Raw genomic sequence first — 20,923 nt, 5'->3', positions numbered from 1 at the left:
TGGTGTTTATATCATATTACTTGAGTTTATCCCTCTACATCATGTCATCTTGCGTAATGCGTTACTCTGTTCTTATGAACTTAATACTCTAGATGCATGCTGGATAGCGGTCGATGTGTGGAGTAATAGTAGTAGATGCAGGCATGAGTAGGTCTACTTGTCGCGGACGTGATGCCTATATGCATGATCATGCCTAGATATTCTCATAATTATGCACTTTTCTATCAATTGCTCGACAGTAATTTGTTCACCCACCGTAATACTTATGCTATCTTGAGAGAAGCCACTAGTGAAACCTATGGCCCCCGGGTCTATTTTCCATCATATAAGTTTCCAATCTATTTTTACTTTGCAATCTTTACTTTCAATCTTTATCATAAAAATACCAAAAATATCATCTTATCATCTCTATCAGATCTCACTTTTGCAAGTGGCCGTGATGGGATTGGCAACCCTTTATCGCGTTGGTTACAAGGTTCTTATTTGTTTGTGTAGGTATGAGGGACTTGCGTGTGGCCTCCTACTGGATTGATACCTTGGTTCTCAAAAACTGAGGAAAATACTTACGCTACTTTGCTACATCACCCTTTCCTCTTCAAGGAAAAACCAACGCATGCTCAAGAGGTAGCAAGAAACTGTGTTGTGAGGTTCATAATATGCGTTGTTTGAAGACAAAGAGGGTGAAAGATCATTGTTGTTTGAAGAATTAAATCTCATGTAAATGTGCAAGCTTAAGGAGAATGAATTTCGTATGTATACTTCTACCCAGTTTTAATTCTTAACTTACCTGTTTTTTTCTTTGAAAGTTCTTTCTCTCTTACAAGGGGTTCAAACTCTTTTAATGATTCTTCCTTATTGAATTCTCGTAGTTCTCCTTTTTTAAGATCGAGGCCGAGCACAATCTGTAGGAAAAAGGTTGTGTACTTTTAGTTAAAACATTTGATCATAGTAATGATTGTTGGGGAACTTAGTAATTCAAAAAAATTCCTACAATCACGCAAGATCTATCTAGGAGAAGCATAGCAACGAGCGGGGAGAGTGTCTCCACGTACCCTCGTAGACCGAAAGTGGAAGCGTTTAGTAACGCGGTTGATGTAGTCGAACTTCTTCGCGATCCAACCGATCCAAGTACCGAACGCACGGCACCTCCGCGATCTGCACACGTTCAGCTCATTGACGTCCCTCGAACTCTTGATCCAGTTGAGGACGAGAGCGAGTTTTGTCAGCATGACGGCGTGGTGATGGTGATGATGAAGTTACCGGCGCAGGGCTTCACCTAAGCACTATGATGATATGACCGAGGTGTAAAACTATGGAGGGGGGCACCGCACACGGCTAAGAGATTGTCTGTTGTGCCTTTGGGGTGCCCCCTGCCCCCGTATATAAAGGAGGGGAGGAGGAGGCCGGCCAACAAGGGGCGCGCCAGCGAGAGGGGAGTCCTACTAGGACTCCAGTCCTAGTAGGATTCGGCCCCACCCTTTTTTCCTTCTACCGGAGGGGGAAAAGGGGAAGGAGAGGGAGTAGGAGAAGGAAAGGGGGGTGGCGCCCCCTTCCCAAGTCCAATTCAGCCTCCTCCCTTGTGGGGGGCGCACCAGCCCCATGTGGGCTGGTTAGCCTCCCTCCTATGGCCCATAAGGCCCATATCTTTCCCTGGGGGGTTCCGGTAACCTCCCGGTACTCCAAGAAAAATGCCCGAATCACTCGGAACCATTCCGATGTCCGAATGCAACCTTCCAATATATGAATCTTTACCTCTCGACCATTTCGAACTCCTCGCCATGTCCGTGATCTCATCCGGGACTCCGAACAAACTTCGGTCATCAAATCACATAACTCATAATACAAATCGTCATCGAACGTTAAGCATGCGGACCCTACGGGTTCGAGAACTATGTAGACATGACCGAGACACATCTCCAGTCAATAACCAATAGCGGAACCTGGATGCTCATATTGGCTCCTACATATTCTACGAAGATCTTTATCGGTCAAACAGCATAACAACATACGTTATTCCCTTTATCATCGGTATGTTACTTGCCCGAGATTCGATCGTCGGTATCATCATACCTAGTTCAATCTCGTTACAGGCAAGTCTCTTTACTCGTTCCGTAATGCATCATCCCGTAACTAACTCATTAGTCACATTGCTTGCAAGGCTTATAGTGATGTGCATTACCGAGAGGGCCTAGAGATACCTCTCCGATACTCGGAGTGACAAATCCTAATCTTGATCTATGCCAACCCAACAAACACCTTCGGAGACACCTGTAGAGCATCTTTATAATCACTCAGTTACGTTGTGACGTTTGATAGCACACAAGGTGTTCCTTCGGTATTCGGGAGTAGCATAATCTCATAGTCAGAGGAATATGTATAAGTCATGAAGAAAACAATAGCAATAAAACTTAACGATCGTTATGCTAAGCTAACGGATGGGTCTTGGCCATCACATCATTCTTCTATTGATGTGATCCCGTTCATCAAATGACAACACATGTCTATGGTTAGGAAACTTAGTCAAGTAGAGGCATACTAGGGACACTTTGTTTTTCTATATATCCACACATGTACTAAGTTTCCAGTTAATACAATTTTAGCATGAATAATAAACATTTATCATGATATAAGGAAATATAAATAACAACTTTATTATTGCCTTTAGGACATATTTCCTTCAATGATACAATGCTACGTATATATACCGCAGAAAATATGAGTCACACAATTTCAATGAAAAAAAAGAGAAAACGCTAATGTGGCAATAATGCTGAGGTGGATAGGCTGCATGTGAAGATAAAAATGATAGTGAGGATGGATGTCCTAGGTATATAAGATGTGTGAATAACTTGTTAGCGGCACCCCTTGCATAGCTCCATTCCCACCTTCTCTCACAACGCACTATATGTTTTTCGTAGATCCGTTCTTTTTCGAAATGTTGTATCTCTTAAACCATGCATTCAAATCATGAACCGTTTTCATCATTGGATTTCTCATGTCGAGATAGTCAAAACTAGATCCGATATTAAGGTTTTGTAAAAAAAAGTCACGGAAAAACAGAAATCAGAAAACCGAAAAAAATTGAAACTGAAAAGAACAAAAGACGGGGGAAAGGATCGAAAATCAAGGGAAAACCAAAAACCAAAAAATAAAATAAACCTAGAAGCACATTCGTGCTTTTCAATTTTTTTGGAAGCACACATGCGTTGTTCCCTTTTTGCGGAAACACAAATTGAGTGCTTCGGGTGAAAACATAAGTTGTGTTTCTCATGGAAAAACACTTCTTCCATGAAAAAATCCACAGAAACCTAAGGAAAACCAAACAAAAGTTGAAAAGTCTAAAAAAAGAAATGCGTATATTTTTTGGAAATTCCGATGATACACCCGGCACGCTACACGTGACAACAGAATGACGCATAAAGTGACGCGCTGCCATCCCGTTAAAATGCCTTTGGGTTTTCTGAGAGGGCATCCTCTAATTAGTTTTTTTAGGAAAACCCTCTAATTAGTTGGTTCCATATGCCGACACAACACGACCTGTTTATAACTGGGCCGCCGCCTTGGACCGTGACATGCTAGCAGGGTTAAGGGGCCCTGCCGGCCAACTTGGCCAGGTTTGGTTGACCGGGGGAAGACTTGTATGAGATCTCACATTAGGTGAGATTGTGAGATCAACCCTAAAAATTCATATTTAGACATTTCGGAAAAATCTGAAATTATTTAACAACATTCATGTGGGGTATGTCTACAACTCCAAAAAAAATCAGCTCAAAACTCGAAGTATATTTGGAGATTCAAAAAAGACAAATTCAGATGTGAATAGTGGCAGCTTTGGGTGAATAGTACTTTGACACTATTCATGTCCAGTCTTGTCTTTTTTATTTCTATTAATGGCCCTGTTTGAATCATGGGGTTAGAGCTAGTTTGGGTTAGTTGGAGGCTTAAATAACCCAAAAGTATCCAAACAGGTAGGGTTAGAGTGGGTTAGTTCCATCTAACCCAACTATCCCGGTGGAGAGGTGCTTATTTGAGTTAGAGTGGGTTAGAAAATAACTCTAACTCTAACTGTGTTAGAGTATCCAAACAGGGCCAATGTAGGTTGAATTAGGAGTTGAAACTTTTTAAGGTTGAACATCAACCGTTGATGTGTGTCTACAATTTCTTTAAGAATGTTTGAACGTGTAGATTTTTTTTTAAAATTCGATCACATTGATCTCGCCTAATGTGAGACCCTCTCCCCCGACGGCCCCCTGGTTGACCGCCCGTGCCAGATGCTCCCCAAAACACCTTCCCGTGACAAAAAACCTTTCCGTGGCAAAATTACTCCCCCTCCTCTCGTCCGACTGCGGCAGCGGGCACCGACTCCGACCTTCGCCGCCGCCGCCTTGCCCGTCTCTTCATCGGAGCCGGCCTCCCGGAATAGGTAGATTGATTCGCGCGTGCTAGATCCAGGCCACGTCGTCATCAAGAGGCTGACTGTCTCTCGACTAGTAGGGTTTGAAAGGGCAGAGCAGCAGGGGCAGATTCGGCAATGGAAAACCACCACGACTCCCTCGCCGACGGGCGGTGCGTCGACGGCCCGGCCTTGTGGACCGAAATTCGCCACCGGCTGTCCCGGGATTCCATACTGAGGCACGAGGAGGCGCGGACGCGAGCCGCGGAGGCCAAGGCCGCCCTAAACGGGGATCACTGGGAGTGGGACGACGACGGTGCATATGCCGTCATCGATCCGGCCTCCTTGAAGGCCATGGTGGCCATGGAGACGCCGAAGGTGGGCGAGACGAGGGAGCAGGGCTGCGCGGTGTGCCTCGAGGGTTTCGTGGCCGGCGGCAAGAAGCTGAGGACGATGCCCTGTTCCCACTCCTTCCACCAGAGATGCATCTTCGACTTGCTCCTCCGTAGCCGATTCTGCCCGGTCTGCCGTTCCGAGATGCCCCCTAGGTCCGCCGACGTGTCGGAGCCGGAGCCGGTGGCTTAGAAAGCCGCTACTACATCTGAACAAGTTGGCAGCAACTGAACTGAAGAATGTCCATCGATTGAGTGAGTCACTCTTCTTGCAGCCGTCCCTGTTTTATGTTCATCTGAATATCTGATTACCGGTCACAAGCGGTGTAATTTTGTTCGAAATTACTCTCCTCAATGTTCATCATAACTACCACTTCGTATCAATCAAACATTCTAATGGTGGAAACAATCTCAGTGGTGCTTGCCCTGGCTCCTCATCTATACACGAATGGATGCTATTGATTGGTTGAGTTTACAAAGTTCAGTATTCTTCTGGTAAATTGATCTAGTCATAATGTATTGTAGTAATGCCTTGTTCAAATATATCTGGAACAATCATCTCAATACCTAGAGGAGTTTATCGAGTACGGGGCTGGACAGATCTTTAAGCATCTGTGGAAGGCCAGGATTCCTCTTAAGATTAACGGAAATGATAAGTACCTGATGTCAGAGACGTGCATATGGCAAATCGAACATTTTTTATGGCAACATTAGTTGACACGCATGTCAATTTTCTGGCAAACAACATAACACGGGCGGAATTGCCATGCTTACCAACTAAACTTGCCATCCTTGTGTCAACTTAATCTTGCCACAAAAAATGTTCGTTTTGCCATGGTCACCTACCTAACGTTCGCTAGTTATCGACGTCCAAGATCAAAATGTGGTTATGGCTGATCTGGCACAATGGCATTGCTACAAAAGATAATATGGAAAAATGCAAACGAACTGCTGATTACACTTGTTGATTTTGTGATGAAAATAAGAGCATCAATCATTTATTTTTTATTTGTTCTGCTGTTGTTTATATGTGGAGCATTATTTGCCGTGCTACGGGTGTTTTCTTTATAGACGTGTGTGTTTTACACGATACTTCTGGTGGGCAGCGAAGAACATTCTGTTAGGCCCTAACTATCATGTGGTGGGCATTGTGCAAAACTCGTAATAGAGCCCTGCTTTGATAATAAGTTGATATCAGCCCCTGTTGAGCTGATTTGTTACATGTGTGCTTTCCTTCGTGTTTGGGCAGGAATGCAGAATGATCGGGACAAAGACAATCTCCTGGTTGGTGCGGCGAGTCTGCGGCAGATTTCTGTGAGAGCTCACGAGGCTGCGCAGGCGACTTCTGTGCATGGCCAGTTGTGTATCGATGAAGCTGAAGCTGAAGTTCACAGATCTGGGGACAACGACGAGATGCTGGAGTGACTGCATTGCTGGTGGTCACCTTGTTGACATGCTGTTGCAGCAATGATAATTAGTTTTTCACAGCCACTGTCCGTTGGGCTGTAGTTATCTCCCCTTTTGTGTCTGTCCTGGAGTCTTGGCGTCGCATGTTTCTTAGTCATTTTGAGCTCGTTCTGCCTTTATGTTCTGTTACAACCCCGCTAGCAATTCTGAGAGGCGTATGGGGCAAAATAATAATAATCTGAATACCTAGATGCCACTGCAAATCTTTGAGGTGTGCAGGTTATGATTGAAAGTCTTTGTTTCTTTTTCTGATAGTGTTGTTGATTCACCTGGTACCAATCTGGTGTTGTGCGCTCTCAGAGAACACTATCACCATATCTGCCTTCACTATATAGCTATATGAAAGGGACTGATTCCACTTTGAATCCCTTGATAAACTGGCGAGTAGACTTGCAACTTGCTGCTGTATGTAACACAGTTTCTTTTTTCAAGAGCACGCCAATGGTGTGCCATATTTTTTATTGAAGTCAGAAAACTGTACAAGAAGCTTGCATTGGTTGCAAACAAACACGTTTGATGACACGGACTGGGCCGGTCCATACAGTAGACGAGGCGTGCAGGAATGTACACGTTAGCCGAAAGTAGGGAACAACTGTTAAGGGTGTTTGTCGTGGTGATAAATCTGACAATAGTATAGGTTTGGGCTGCGTAAGAGCGCGCCATTGGAGTTGGTTGGGAACGTGGTAGTGTCCGAGTGGAAGCACGAGTCGGACTTGCAAGGTAGGCCGATACCGTGTATATGTTCCGACGTGTTGGCATCCTCTATGCAGGAGTTAACCATGATGCGTGGTGTCCGTCTCCGGTTTGTATAGGAAGACAATCACCGTATAGGATAGGATACGTACAGGCTTATAGGACAATCAAGAGCAAAGCCTCGTGTCAGACGAAATCCAGTCTCCGGTTGAGCCCAATGGAGTCAGCAGCGCGAGAAGCAGAGGGTCACGTCGAGAACGGCTGCGACGCGCCGGCGAGGGGGAGCGGGAGGAGGAGGGGACGGGACGAGTTCGAGCGCCCGCCTGAGTGGGACGCGCTGGATGCCCGGCTCGACGAGCAGGAGAGGCTCGACAGAGAGCAGGACGAAAGAAGGGACCCGGCGTCGCTGCCGGCCATGGTGGCCCTTTGTCACACCTGATGTGAGTACATCAGTGGACTAGATAGGAGATGAGAGTGTATGGGCCAGAGCCCAGTGGGTGTAGTGGGCCGCTTGTGGCCAGCGTGTGTGTGTGGACTTGTACTTAAGCGGTGACCGCAAACAACAAGAGAGACAGGAAATGAAATACGATCTGAATTCTTTCATCCCCTTTCCTTCTCTGCTCACCTACCTGCTTCCTCTCTCACCCCGATCCCCTTTCCTGTGCGATCGATCCCCTCCCTAGGGTTCCTCGGTCGTCACAATTGGTATCAGAGGCCACGAAATTTTTCTTCTCCGCTGCCGATCCGCGTCGTCGCCCCACATCCTCTTGGTAAATCGGTAACACCCACCGCATCAGGTGCGGATTCGCTTCGGTGAATTCGCGCGAAATCCTGTGCGGGGTTTGATTTGCTCGGAGCGGGAGCAACGGCGCCATCCAAGGCTTCTGCGCAGACGCGGCATCTCATGGCAGCCATGGAGAATCAGACAACCAACCTCTCGGCCCTCATGGAGAAGCTGCTGGAGCGCTTCGTGAAGGAAATATGCCCTAGAGGCAATAATAAAGTTATTATTTATTTTCTTATTTCATGATAAATGTTTATTATTCATGCTAGAATTGTATTAACCGGAAACATAATACTTGTGTGAATACATAGACAAACAGAGTGTCACTAGTATGCCTCTACTTGACTAGCTCGTTGATCAAAGATGGTTATGTTTCCTAGCCATAGACATGAGTTGTCATTTGATTAACGGGATCACATCATTAGGAGAATGATGTGATTGACTTGACCCATTCCGTTAGCTTAGCACTTGATCGTTTAGTATTCTGCTATTGCTTTCTTCATGACTTATACATGTTCCTATGACTATGAGATTATGCAACTCCCGTTTATCGGAGGAACACTTTGTGTGCTACCAAACGTCACAACGTAACTGGATGATTATAAAGGTGCTCTACAGGTGTCTCCGAAGGTACCTGTTGGGTTGGCGTATTTCGAGATTAGGATTTGTCACTCCGATTGTCGGAGAGGTATCTCTGGGCCCACTCAGTAATGCACATCACTATAAGCCTTGCAAGCATTGTAACTAATGAGTTAGTTGCGGGATGATGTATTACGGAACGAGTAAAGAGACTTGCCGGTAACGAGATTGAACTAGGTATTGAGATACCGATGATCGAATCTCGGGCAAGTAACATACCGATGACAAAGGGAACAACGTATGTTGTTATGCGGTTTGACCGATAAAGATCTTCGTCGAATATGTGGGTGCCAATATGAGCATCCGGGTTCCGCTATTGGTTATTGACCGGAGATGTGTCTCAGTCATGTCTACATAGTTCTCGAACCCATAGGGTCCGCACGCTTAAAGTTCGATGACGGTTATATTATGAGTTTATGTATTTTGATGTACCGAAGGTAGTTCGGAGTCCCGGATGAGATCGGGGACATGACGAGGAGTTTCGAAATGGTCGAGACGTAAAGATCGATATATTGGACGACTATATTCGGACATCGGAAAGGTTCCGAGTGATTCGGGTATTTTTTCGGAGTACCGGGGAGTTACGGGAATACGGGAAAGAAGTATTGGGGCTTAATGGGCCTTAGTGGGAAGGAGAGGCAGCAGCGAGGAGGTGGCGCGCGCCCCTCCCAAGCCCAGTCCGAATTGGACAAGGGGTTTGGGGCGCGGCCCCCCTCTCGCTTCGTTCTCCTCTTCCCCCATTTCCCCCCTTCTCCTAGTTGGACTAGGAAAGGAGGAAACCTACTCCAACTAGGAGTAGGAATCCTACTCCCTTGGCGCGCCCCTCCTAGGGCCGGCCTCCTCCTCCCTTGCTCCTTTATATACGGGGGCAGGGGGCACCCCATAGACACAACAATTGATCATTGATCTTTTAGCCGTGTGCGGTGCCCCCCTCCACCATAGTCCACCTCGATAATATCGTAGCAGTGCTTAGGCGAAGCCCTGCATCGGTAGAACATCATCATCGTCACCACGCCGTCGTGCTGACGAAACTCTCCCCCAACACTCGGCTGGATCGGAGTTCGAGGGACGTCATCGAGTTGAACGTGTGCAGAACTCGGAGGTGCCGTGCGTTCGGTACTTGATCGGTCGGATCATGAAGACGTACGACTACATCAACCGCGTTGTGCTAACCCTTCCGCTTTCGGTCTACGAGGGTACGTGGACAAACACTCTCCCCTCTCGTTGCTATGCATCACCATGATCTTGCGTGTGCGTAGGAATTTTTTTGAAATTACTACGTTCCCCAACAGTGGCATCCAAGCCTGGTTTTATGCGTTGATGTTATATGCACGAGTAGAACACAAGTGAGTTATGGGCGATATAAGTCATACTGCTTACCAGCATGTCATACTTTGGTTCGGCGGTATTGTTGGATGAAGCGGCCCGGACCGACATTACGCGTACGCTTACGCGAGACTGGTTTTACCGCCGTGCTATGCACACAGGTGACTAGCGGGTGTCAGTTTCTCCAACTTTAGTTGAACCGAGTGTGGCTACGCCCGGTCCTTGCGAAGGTTAAAACAGCACCAACTTGACAAACTATCGTTGTGGTTTTGATGCGTAGATAAGAACGGTTCTTGCTCAACCCGTAGCAGCCACGTAAAACTTGCAACAACAAAGTAGAGGACGTCTAACTTGTTTTTGCAAGGCATGTTGTGATGTGATATGGTCAAGACATGATGCTAAATTTTATTGTATGGGATGATCATGTTTTGTAACCGAGTTATCGGCAACTGGCAGGAGCCATATGGTTGTCGCTTTATTGTATGCAATGCAATCGCCCTGTAATGCTTTACTTTATCACTAAGCGGTAGCGGTAGTCGTAGAAGCATAAGATTGGCGAGACGACAACGATGCTATGATGAAGATCAAGGTGTCGCGCCGGTGACGATGGTGATCATGACGGTGCTTCGGAGATGGAGATCACAAGCACAAGATGATGATGGCCATATCATATCACTTATATTGATTGCATGTGATGTTTATCTTTTATGCATCTTATCTTGCTTTGATTGACGGTAGCATTATAAGATGATCTCTCACTAATTATCAAGGTACAAGTGTTCTCCCTGAGTATGCACCGTTGCGAAAGTTCTTCGTGCTGAGACACCACGTGATGATCGGGTGTGATAGGCTCTACGTTCAAATACAACGGGAGCAAAACAGTTGCACACGCGGAATACTCAGGTTAAACTTGACGAGCCTAGCATATAACAGATATGGCCTCGGAACACTGAGACCGAAAGGTCGAGCGTGAATCATATAGTAGATATGATCAACATAGTGATGTTCACCATTGAAACTACTCCATCTCATGTGATGATCGGACATGGTTTAGTTGATATGGATCACGTGATCACTTAGAGGATTAGAGGGATGTCTATCTAAGTGGGAGTTCTTAAGTAATATGATTAATTGAACTTAAATTTATCATGAACTTAGTCCTGGTAGTATTAGCATATCTATGTTGTAGATCAATAGCTCGCGTTTAGCTCCCCTGTTTTATTTTTGATATGTTCCTAGCGAAAACTAAGTTGAAAGATGTTAGTAGCAATGATGCGGATTGGATCCGTGATCTGAGGTTTATCCTCATTGCTGCACAGAAGAATTATGTCCTTGATGCACTGCTAGGTGACAAACCTATTGCAGGAGCAGATACAGATGTTATGAACGTTTGGCTAGCTCAATATGATGACTACTTGATAGTTTAGTGCACCATGCTTAAACGGCTTAGAATCGGGACTTCAAAGACGTTTTGAACGTCATGGACCATATGAGATGTTCCAGGAGTTGAAGTTAATATTTCAAGCAAATACTCGAGTTGAGAGATATGAAGTCTCCAACAAGTTCTATAGCTAAAAGATGGAGGAGAATAGCTCAAGCAGTGAGCATGTGCTCAGATTGTCTGGGTACTACAGTCGCTTGAATCAAGTGGGAGTTAATCTTCCAGATAAAATAGTGATTGACAGAATTCTCTAGTCACCATCACCAACTTAGTGGAACTTCATGATGAACTATAAAAAGGGCACCATCTAAATCCGCTTGAGACGACACCGTATGAACTGTGGTTTGGCAAGAAACCAAAGTTGTCGTTTCTTAAAGTTTGGGGTTGCGATGCTTATAAGAAAAAGTTTCATTCTGATAAGCTCAAACCCAAATCGGAGAAATGTGTCTTCATAGGATACCCAAAGGAGACAATTGGGTACACCTTCTATCACAGATCCGAAGACAAGATATTCATTGCTGAGAATGGATCCCTTCTAGAGAAGGAGTTTCTCTCAAAAGAAGTGAGTGGGAGGAAAGTAAAACTTGATGAGGTAATTGTACCTTCTCCCGAATTGGAGAATAGTTCATCACAGAAATCAGTTCCAGTGATGCGTACACCAATTAGTGAGGAAGTTAATGATGATGATCATAAAACTTCGGATCAAGTTACTACAGAACTTCGTAGATCAACCAGAGCACGATCCGCACCAGAGTGGTACGGTAATCATGTACTGGAAGTCATGTTACTAGACCATGATAAACCTACGAACTATGAGGAAGCGATGATGAGCCCAGATTCCGCGAAATGGTTTGAGGCCATGAAATCTGAGATGGGATCCATGTATGAGAACAAAGTATGGACTTTGATTGACTTGCCCAAATGATCGGCGAGCCATTGAGATTAAATGGATCTTCAAGAGGAAGACGGACGCTGATAGTAGTGTTACTATCTACAAAGCTAGAATTGTCGCAAAAGATTTTCGACAAGTTCAAGATGTTGACTACGATGAGAGTTTCTCACTCGTATCTATGCTTAAGTCTGTCCGAATCATGTTAGCAATTGCCGCATTTTATGAAATCTGGCAAATGGATAAACAAAACTGCATCCCTTAATGGATTTATTAAAGAAGAGTTGTATATGATGCAACCAGAAGGTTTTGTCAATCCTAAAGGTGCTAACAAAATATGCAAGCTCCAGCGATCCATCTATGGACTGGTGTAAGCATCTCAGAGTTGGAATATACGCTTTGATAAGTTGATCAAAGCATATAGTTTTATACAGACTTGCGGTGAAGCCTGTATTTACAAGAAAGTGAGTGGGAGCACTACAGCATTTCTGATAAGTATATGTGAATGACATATTGTTGATCAGAAATAATGTAGAATTATTCTGCAAAGCATAAAGGAGTGTTTGAAAGGAGTTTTTCAAAGAAAGACCTCGGTGAAGCTGCTTACATATTGAGCATCAAGATCTATAGAGATAGATCAAGACGCTTGATAAGTTTTTTCAATGAGTACATACCTTGACAAGATTTTGAAGTAGTTCAAAATGGAACAGTCAAAGAAAGAGTTCTTGCCTGTGTTACAAGGTGTGAAATTGAGTAAGACTCAAAGCCCGACCACGGCAGAAGATAGAAAGAGAATGAAAGTCATTCCCTATGCCTCAGCCATAGGTTCTATAAAGTATGCCATGCTATGTACCAGATCTATTGTATACCCTACACTGATTTTGGCAAGGGAGTACAATAGTGATCTAGGAGTAGATCACTGGACAGCGGTCAAAATTATCCTTAGTGGAATAAGGATATGTTTCTCGATTATGAAGGTGACAAAAGGTTCGTCGTAAAAGGGTTACGTCGATACAAGTTTTGGCACTGATCCAGATGACTCTAAGTCTTCATCTGGATACATATTAAAAGTGGGAGCAATTAGCTAAAGTAGCTCCGTGCAAAGCATTGTAGACATAGAAATTTGCAAAATACATACGGATCTGAATATGGCAGACCCGTTGACTAAACTTCTCTCACAAGCAAAACATGATCACACCTTAGTACTCTTTGGGTGTTAATCACATAGCGATGTGAACTAGATTATTGACTCTAGTAAACCCTTTGGGTGTTGGTCACATGACGATGTAAACTATGGGTGTTAATCACATGGTGATGTGAACTATTGATGTTAAATCACATGGCGATGTAACTAGATTATTGACTCTAGTGCAAGTGGGAGACTGAAGGAAATATGCCCTAGAGGCAATAATAAAGTTATTATTTATTTCCTTATTCATGATAAATGTTTATTATTCATGCTAGAATTGTATTAACCGGAAACATAATACTTGTGTGAATACATAGACAAACAGAGTGTCACTAGTATGCCTCTACTTGACTAGCTCGTTGATCAAAGATGGTTATGTTTCCTAGCCATAGACATGAGTTGTCATTTTATTAACGGGATCACATCATTAGGAGAATGATGTGATTGACTTGACCCATTCCGTTAGCTTAGCACTTGATCGTTTAGTATTCTGCTATTGCTTTCTTCATGACTTATACATGTTCCTATGACTATGAGATTATGCAACTCCCGTTTACCGGAGGAACAATTTGTGTGCTACCAAACGTCACAACATAACTGGGTTGGGTTGGCGTATTTCGAGATTAGGATTTGTCACTCCGATTGTCGGAGAGGTATCTCTGGGCCCACTCAGTAATGCACATCACTATAAGCCTTGCAAGCATTGTAACTAATGAGTTAGTTGCGGGATGATGTATTACGGAACGAGTAAAGAGACTTGCCGGTAACGAGATTGAACTAGGTATTGAGATACCGATGATCGAATCTCGGGCAAGTAACATACCGATGACAAAGGGAACAACGTATGTTGTTATGCGGTTTGACCGATAAAGATCTTCGTCGAATATGTGGGAGCCAATATGAGCATCCAGGTTCCGCTATTGGTTATTGACCGGAGATGTGTCTCGGTCATGTCTACATAGTTCTCAAACCCGTAGGGTCCGCACGCTTAAAGTTCGATGACGGTTATATTATGCGTTTATGTGTTTTGATGTACCGAAGGTAGTTCGGAGTCCCGGATGAGATCGGGGACATGACGAGGAGTCTCGAAATGGTCGAGACGTAAAGATCGATATATTGGACGACTATATTCGGAGATCGGAAAGGTTCCGAGTGATTCGGGTATTTTTTTCGGAGTACCGGGGAGTTACGGGAATACGGGAAAGAAGTATTGGGGCTTAATGGGCCTTAGTGGGAAGGAGAGGCAGCAGCCAGGAGGTGGCGCGCGCCCCTCCCAAGCCCAGTCCGAATTGGACAAGGGGTTTGGGGCGCGGCCCCCCTCTCCCTTCCTTCTCCTCTTCCCCCCTTCCCCCCCTTCTCCTAGTTGGACTAGGAAAGGAGGAAACCTACTCCAACTAGGAGTAGGAATCCTACTCCCTTGGCGCGCCCCTCCTAGGGCCGGCCTCCTCCTCCCTTGCTCCTTTATATACGGGGGCAGGGGCACCCCATAGACACAACAATTGATCATTGATCTTTTAGCCGTGTGCGGTGCCCCCCTCCACCATAGTCCACCTCGATAATATCGTAGCAGTGGTTAAGCGAAGCCCTGCATCGGTAGAACATCATCATCGTCACCACGCCGTCGTGCTGACGAAACTCTCCCTCAACACTCGGCTGGATCGAAGTTCGAGGGACGTCATCGAGTTGAACGTGTGCAGAACTTGGAGGTGCCGTGCGTTCGGTACTTGATCGGTCGGATCGTGAAGACGTACGACTACATCAACCGCGTTGTGCTAACGCTTCCGCTTTCGGTCTAGGAGGGTACGTGGACAAACACTCTCCCCTCTCGTTGCTATGCATCACCATGATCTTGCGTGTGCGTAGGATTTTTTTTGAAATTACTACGTTCCCCAACACTTCGATGAGGAGCGGGCGGAGGCGGGGAAGCGCGCAGAGGTGCAGGCCGCCTTCAACAGCCAGGTCTCCCAAGAGCTCGCCAGCCTCTCCAAGCAGATCGGTCTCACCCAAGCCGAGGTCGATGACGTTCCGAAGGGGGCCTCCTCTTCGCCCTCGTCGGCCTGCTCCGCCAGATCCGACGTCGACAATCCGACCACGACTGTGCCACCACCACCGCCACCGGAGCCGCGTGTCGCTCCACCTCCGAGCGCGCTGCCACATCCACATGCGCTGGCTGGCGGCCAGCCGCGCGTCCGTCTGATCAACGACGGACCGCCGCTGCTTCCAGTACCAGAGCAACCGCCACCACCAGAGCGCGCTCATCACCAACAACCGCGCGAGGAGTACTTCACCAAGCCACCGAAACACAATTTCCCTCGCTTCGATGGGGAGTACCCGCGCGTCTGGCTGGATCGGTGCCTGGCGTATTTCGAGCTCTACAGCGTGCCGGAGCACAGTTGGGTGACCACTGCAGCACTCTATGTGGAAGGGCACGCTGCACTCTGGTTACGCGCGTTTCGGCAACAACATCCGATTCTCCGCTGGGATATGTTCAGGCACGCGATTGAGGAGGAGTTTGGACCGGACGAGTTTGAGTCCCTGATGCACGGCCTCTTGCAATTGCGGCAGACTGGCAGCGTGATTGAGTACAGACAGCAATTTGAGGTTCTCATGTACAATTTGCTGGCCCTGGATGCAACCCCGAGTCCCAAATTTTTTGTTACACAATTTCTGCTGGGCCTTAAGGATGAGCTGTGCGCTGCCGTATGCCTTCAAGCACCTGAAAGTGCGTTATATCGACTAGAGGGGGTGAATAGGCGATTTTTATGAATTCTTCACTAAGGAATTTGTGGGTGAGGAAATTCCTTAGCGAAGAACTACTTGCAGCGGAATAAGTACTCAAAAGTATGCATAGCAGAACACAAGCATGGTCATCATGATGAAATGAAGACAAGCACAGAGTACAGAAAGCTTAACACAGGATAACACAGGATGAAGACAAACAGACTGAAGAAATTGAACTGAGGAAATTTAGAAAGTCTTCAGTCAAAGTCTTCAAACACAGATATGAACAAGTGCACAACACATCAATGAGGAAATGAAAGAGTTGAGGAAATAGAACCAGTTGGCTTGGTGAAGACAATGATTTGGTAGACCAGTTCCAACTGCTGTCTCAGTTGTACATCTGGTTAGGGCGGCTAGGTATTTAACCCCGAGGACACACAGTCCCGGACACCCAGTCCTGAACACGTAGTCCAGGACACTTAGTCCTCACCGTATTCCCCTTGAGCTAAGGTCACACAGACCTCGCCCAATCACTTGAGGTAAGTCTTCAGGTGACTTCCGAACCTTCACAAACTCGGTCACTCGGCAGTCCACAATTCCTCTTGGATGCTCTAGACCATGACGCCTAACCGTTTGGAAGAAGCACAGTCTTCAAAGGTAACAAGCATCAGATCTACGCAAGATCAATCTCTTCAGTGATGCTCAATCACTTGGGGTTTGTAGGTTTTTGGGTTTGGGTTTTCCTCACTTGATGATTTTCGCTCAAAGTCCTCGGAGGATGGGATGCTCTCAAATGACAAGTGTTAGTTTCTCTCGGAGCAGCCAACCAGCTAGTGGTTGTAGGGGGCAGCTATTTATAGCCTAGGGAGCAGCCCGTCATGATAAGACATAAATGCCCTTCAGTGATATGACCGTTAGGTGGGTAGATATTTTGGGACAGCTGGCGCATAGCACAGCAACGGTCGGAAATTTGAGTATCAAATTCCTCAGGGCTATCATGTTCCTCACTGTGTAGGCAATCCGCACTGGCGAATTCCTAACTCCTCAGTCAGAACAAATTCCTCAGAGACCAGAAGAACTTCGTCTCTGTCACTGAAGAATATGACTGAACTGTATGAGATTTCCAATGGCTTCACTCGAAGGGATTTGTAGGTGTAGGATTTTGAGTTGAGCATCACATGGAAATTTTTCCTTAGTGTTTCCTCGACCCCCTTTAACAGTACGGTGTTTCCTATGACTCAAGAAAGAGAAAATGAAACTACGAAAACAAAAGTCTTCACGCTTTATGTTCCTCAAACGAATACCAAGTCTTCACGGTCACACCAATTTCTTCACTTCCAAAGTCGTCAGAAAGTCTTCAGAAATCCAAAGTCTTCAGTCGAAGAACTTCATTTTTAGGGGTCGACTTTCTGTGTAAATATCAAACTCCTCATAGACTTATAGACCTGTGTACACTCATAAACACATTAGTCCCTTAACCTATAAGTCTTCAATACACCAAAATCACTAAGGGGCACTAGATGCACTTACAATCTCCCCCTTTTTGGTGATTGATGACAATATAGGTTAAGTTTTCAACGGGGATAAACATATGAAGTGTAAATACTGATATTGAGGAATTTGATTGCAAGATATAGAAGAACTCCCCCTGAAGATGTGCATAGTGAGGAATTTGCTTTTGAAGCAATGCACACTTGAAGAGTTGAATCATGGAGATCTCCCCCTATATCTTGTAATTCATACACGCATTTGACATAATATATGAAGAATTTGAAATGCATGATGAAATATGGTGACTGATGTAATTCAGCATGCGTGCAATAATATTAATGAGGAATAAGCATGCAGAAGAACAACAAAAGTATCAGGCCACCATAGAGTTTAAGTTTACAACTCGATCCAACAAAGTCATCAGAAGAACGAGAGTTGTAACTTAGAAAAAAACGCCCATATAAGATAGACCCGCTTGAAGACTAACTCAAATTTCTCCCCCTTTGTCATCGAATGACTAAAAGGTTCGAAAATGAGGACTAACGCCCCTGACGAATATCAAGGTGATGAAGGAGCGTCAGCGTTGTTGGGGCCGTTTGTTGTAGTAGGGCCTGCCGCAGTGTTGTCCAAATCTTCATGTTCATCAGTGTCACGTGATGAAGAATAGGAGCTGGCCACAAAGGAAGGAACCTTGACCTTCTTGTACTTCTTCGGAGGAGGTGCAGCCCAATCAAAATCTTCCTTGAGACCCATTTTCTTCAGATCTTCTTCACCATATATGTGCGACAGAATAGCCCAGGTGCGGTTGAGGGTTTCATGAAGGTAGTAATGGTTTTTCTTCACTGCATTATGGGTAGCAGTCATGTTGTGAAGAATTGAACCAAACTGACGCTTGACCCATTTATGATTGCGATCGACCTTCTGGTGAAGACTGAGGAGAAGCTCACGGTCAGTCATCACCCTGGGAGCTGTGCCTTGAGGATTTTGCTTGGGAGCGTTGGCGGCAGAGTCATGGGTGGCAGAGTCATCATTGGTGGAATAGGATGCAACCTTGCGAAATTGACCATCCAATGGACGAATGCCTTCATCAATAACAGCAGTAGCCTTGCCCTTTTCATCAGCTGAGGAAAATGTCCGTTTGAGGACTTCAATTGGGGGCAAGTAGCTGCAATGATTCAGTGTATCAGCTTTGTAGTTGAGTGAAGACCTTGTTCTGATGAATCTCATAATCCACGGAGCATAAGGCTTCAACTCAAATGGAGACATTGCGACATTGGCCAGAGTCCTCATGAAGAAATCATGGAAGTTGACGGGAACGCCATGAATGATATTGAAAAGCAGATTCTTCATGATGCCAACGACTTCTTCTTCATTCGAGTCGTGGCCCTTGATAGGAGTCAATGTCTTTGTCAGAATGCGATAGACAGTCCGAGGCACATACAACAATTCCTTCACAAGGAATTTTGTTCTTGGGGCCTGATCTGGCTTCAGTGGCTTCATCAGCACTTGCATATAGTGATCTGTAAGCTCAGGTTCATTGTAGACGCAACAAGCACCTTCAAGGGGAGGACCGAGAGGCAAAGCATGAAGCAATTCAGTAGCTGGTGCCTTGTAGTGAGTGTTTTCAGACATCCAGTCCAGCACCCATGAATTCACATCTTCAGAGTCCCCGGTGATGTGCAGAGTTGCATAAAATTGAAGAATGAGCTCCTCATTCCAATCACAAATATCAGTGCAGAAATTTAACAGTCCAGCGTCATAAAGAACACTGAGGACTGGCCCGAAGCACGACAGAGATTCCATATCCACGTGAGGAATGTGCTCATGATCGAAGACTTTGTCTTTGTTGAACAGCACTGAGGAATAAAAATTTGCCTGGCTGGCAGTCCAGACACGCCTCTTCCTAATGCGAGCAGAGTCATAGGGGTTGTAATCAGTGAAGAATACGTGCTCGCCGAAGAAATCATCAGCCTTGAATTTTTGCTTCCTTGAGAATGGATCCTTTGGCTTGGGCAGAGGAGTGTCAGTCAGTTGCATGATGACCTCAGGAATCACAATCTCAGGTTCTTCAGGCTGAGGAATTTCTGGTTCCTCTTCAGTGGCTGCCTGGTTCTTCAATTCTTCATTTTCATTTTCTTCAGCACTAGCGGCTGGAATGTCTTCATGAGCTTCATCAGATCCCAGTTGAACTGTAGTTGCTGGGGACTGAGGAATTTGTTGCAATGGAGTGAAGAGTGGAGAATTGGGGTGCTGGCTTTCCCAAAAGTCATCATTCATCACCGGTGTGGTACAACCAATGTCCACATCTTCATCTTCCATTTCTTCAACGCCAGCCTCTTCAGCAGTAAACTGAGGCATAGGCGAGGAAACTGTGGGGGTTGAAGGGATTTTGTCCACTTCAATTTCTTCATCCATCTGCTCTGATGAAGCAGCAGAAGGATTTTCTTCATCAGATCCGCTAGGGATCACATATTCTTCATCAAAAGGGACGATTTCCTTTGATGGCATGGAAGAAACTGGAACAACATCAATTGGATTTGCAAATGAGCTTGTCAATTTCTTCATCTTCTTCGGTGCTGAAGAATCTGAAGGAGCTGATGCTTTCCTTTTCTTCACAGCTGCACGCTCTGCAGCCTTGGTCTTCTTCACATCTGATGCAGATGGAAGGATTGGAGTTGGGGTAGGCGCAGGAGGAGCAGAGGAAAGTGGTTGATTTTCTTCAGACGCAACTGATGCAGTTGCCCTGACCTCTTCATTTTCTTCAGGCGCACCGCTAGTGGGTGCCCTGGCAATTTCATCAGCGGCTGGAATGCAGTCATCAGCCCTGGAACTTACATTTTCTTCAGCAGCCTAATTGTCATCAGTGGTGCTGGCATGTTCTTCAGTTGGCTGAGCAGATTTTTCAGCCTGAGGAATTTCTTGTTGCGATGGGGCTGCAACATTTGAGGTGAACATCTTAGTCAGTTTGACAAACCTGACCTTGGCTCCTTTCCAATCAGCATAGTAAGCATTGAAATCATCACTGAGGACTTTGATTTCAGACTGGATCTTCACAAGTTCATCAGTTGTCATAGAGACAACGTTGTTCTTCAGGAATTTTTCCTTCCTGTATTGTGCTTTCTTTAGCTGTTTGGCCTTCTCAAATTTCCATTTTTCTTCTTGGATGAAGGCAGTCAGCATATGACTTTGACCAGGAGTCAGCTTGAAGTCAGGCATAGGAGTGTTTGGGTCCTTGTGCCAGAGATCAATGTAGTCGAGGATCAACTTTGGATCCAAAAGCAGTGGCACATTTGTGCCCTTGGCTCTAGCGGCCCTGACTTGCCTATCTCTGATGATTTCAGCAAGTTCTTCATCATCAGCTTCGTCTTCTTCAGACGGTACTTGGAAGGCGACCTGCCTCTTGTGAGGACTTGGGCGGGAGCCTCGTCCAGCAGTGGTCTTTGTCTTCAGCAGAGAGGGTCCTGTTGAAGAATTTGGTGCAGCTGAGGAACTAGCTGA

The 20,923-nt window shown here is 45.5% G+C and overlaps 1 protein-coding gene across 1 annotated transcript; it reads left to right on the top strand.

Moving 5' to 3' along the window:
- Positions 1–4,247: 4,247 nt before the first annotated feature.
- LOC123180514 (E3 ubiquitin-protein ligase RNF181) lies at positions 4,248–6,501 on the top strand. The gene is made up of 2 exons (XM_044592579.1): positions 4,248–5,040; positions 6,035–6,501. Exon 1 carries the CDS (start codon positions 4,532–4,534, stop codon positions 4,976–4,978), a length of 447 nt encoding a protein of 148 aa, XP_044448514.1. The 5' UTR covers positions 4,248–4,531; the 3' UTR covers positions 4,979–5,040; positions 6,035–6,501.
- The last annotated feature ends 14,422 nt before the right edge of the window (positions 6,502–20,923 follow it).

The sequence above is a fragment of the Triticum aestivum genome, chromosome 1D (assembly GCF_018294505.1).
Source record: "Triticum aestivum cultivar Chinese Spring chromosome 1D, IWGSC CS RefSeq v2.1, whole genome shotgun sequence".
Taxonomy (NCBI): Eukaryota; Viridiplantae; Streptophyta; class Magnoliopsida; order Poales; family Poaceae; genus Triticum; species Triticum aestivum.
The sequence above is the reverse complement of the archived record's forward strand: the minus strand, read 5'-3'. Positions and strand labels throughout refer to the sequence as shown.

Coding starts and splice junctions, on each gene's coding strand:
- LOC123180514 (XM_044592579.1), top strand. CDS start 4,532: ATGGAAAACCACCACGACTCCCTCGCCGACGGGCGGTGCGTCGACGGC.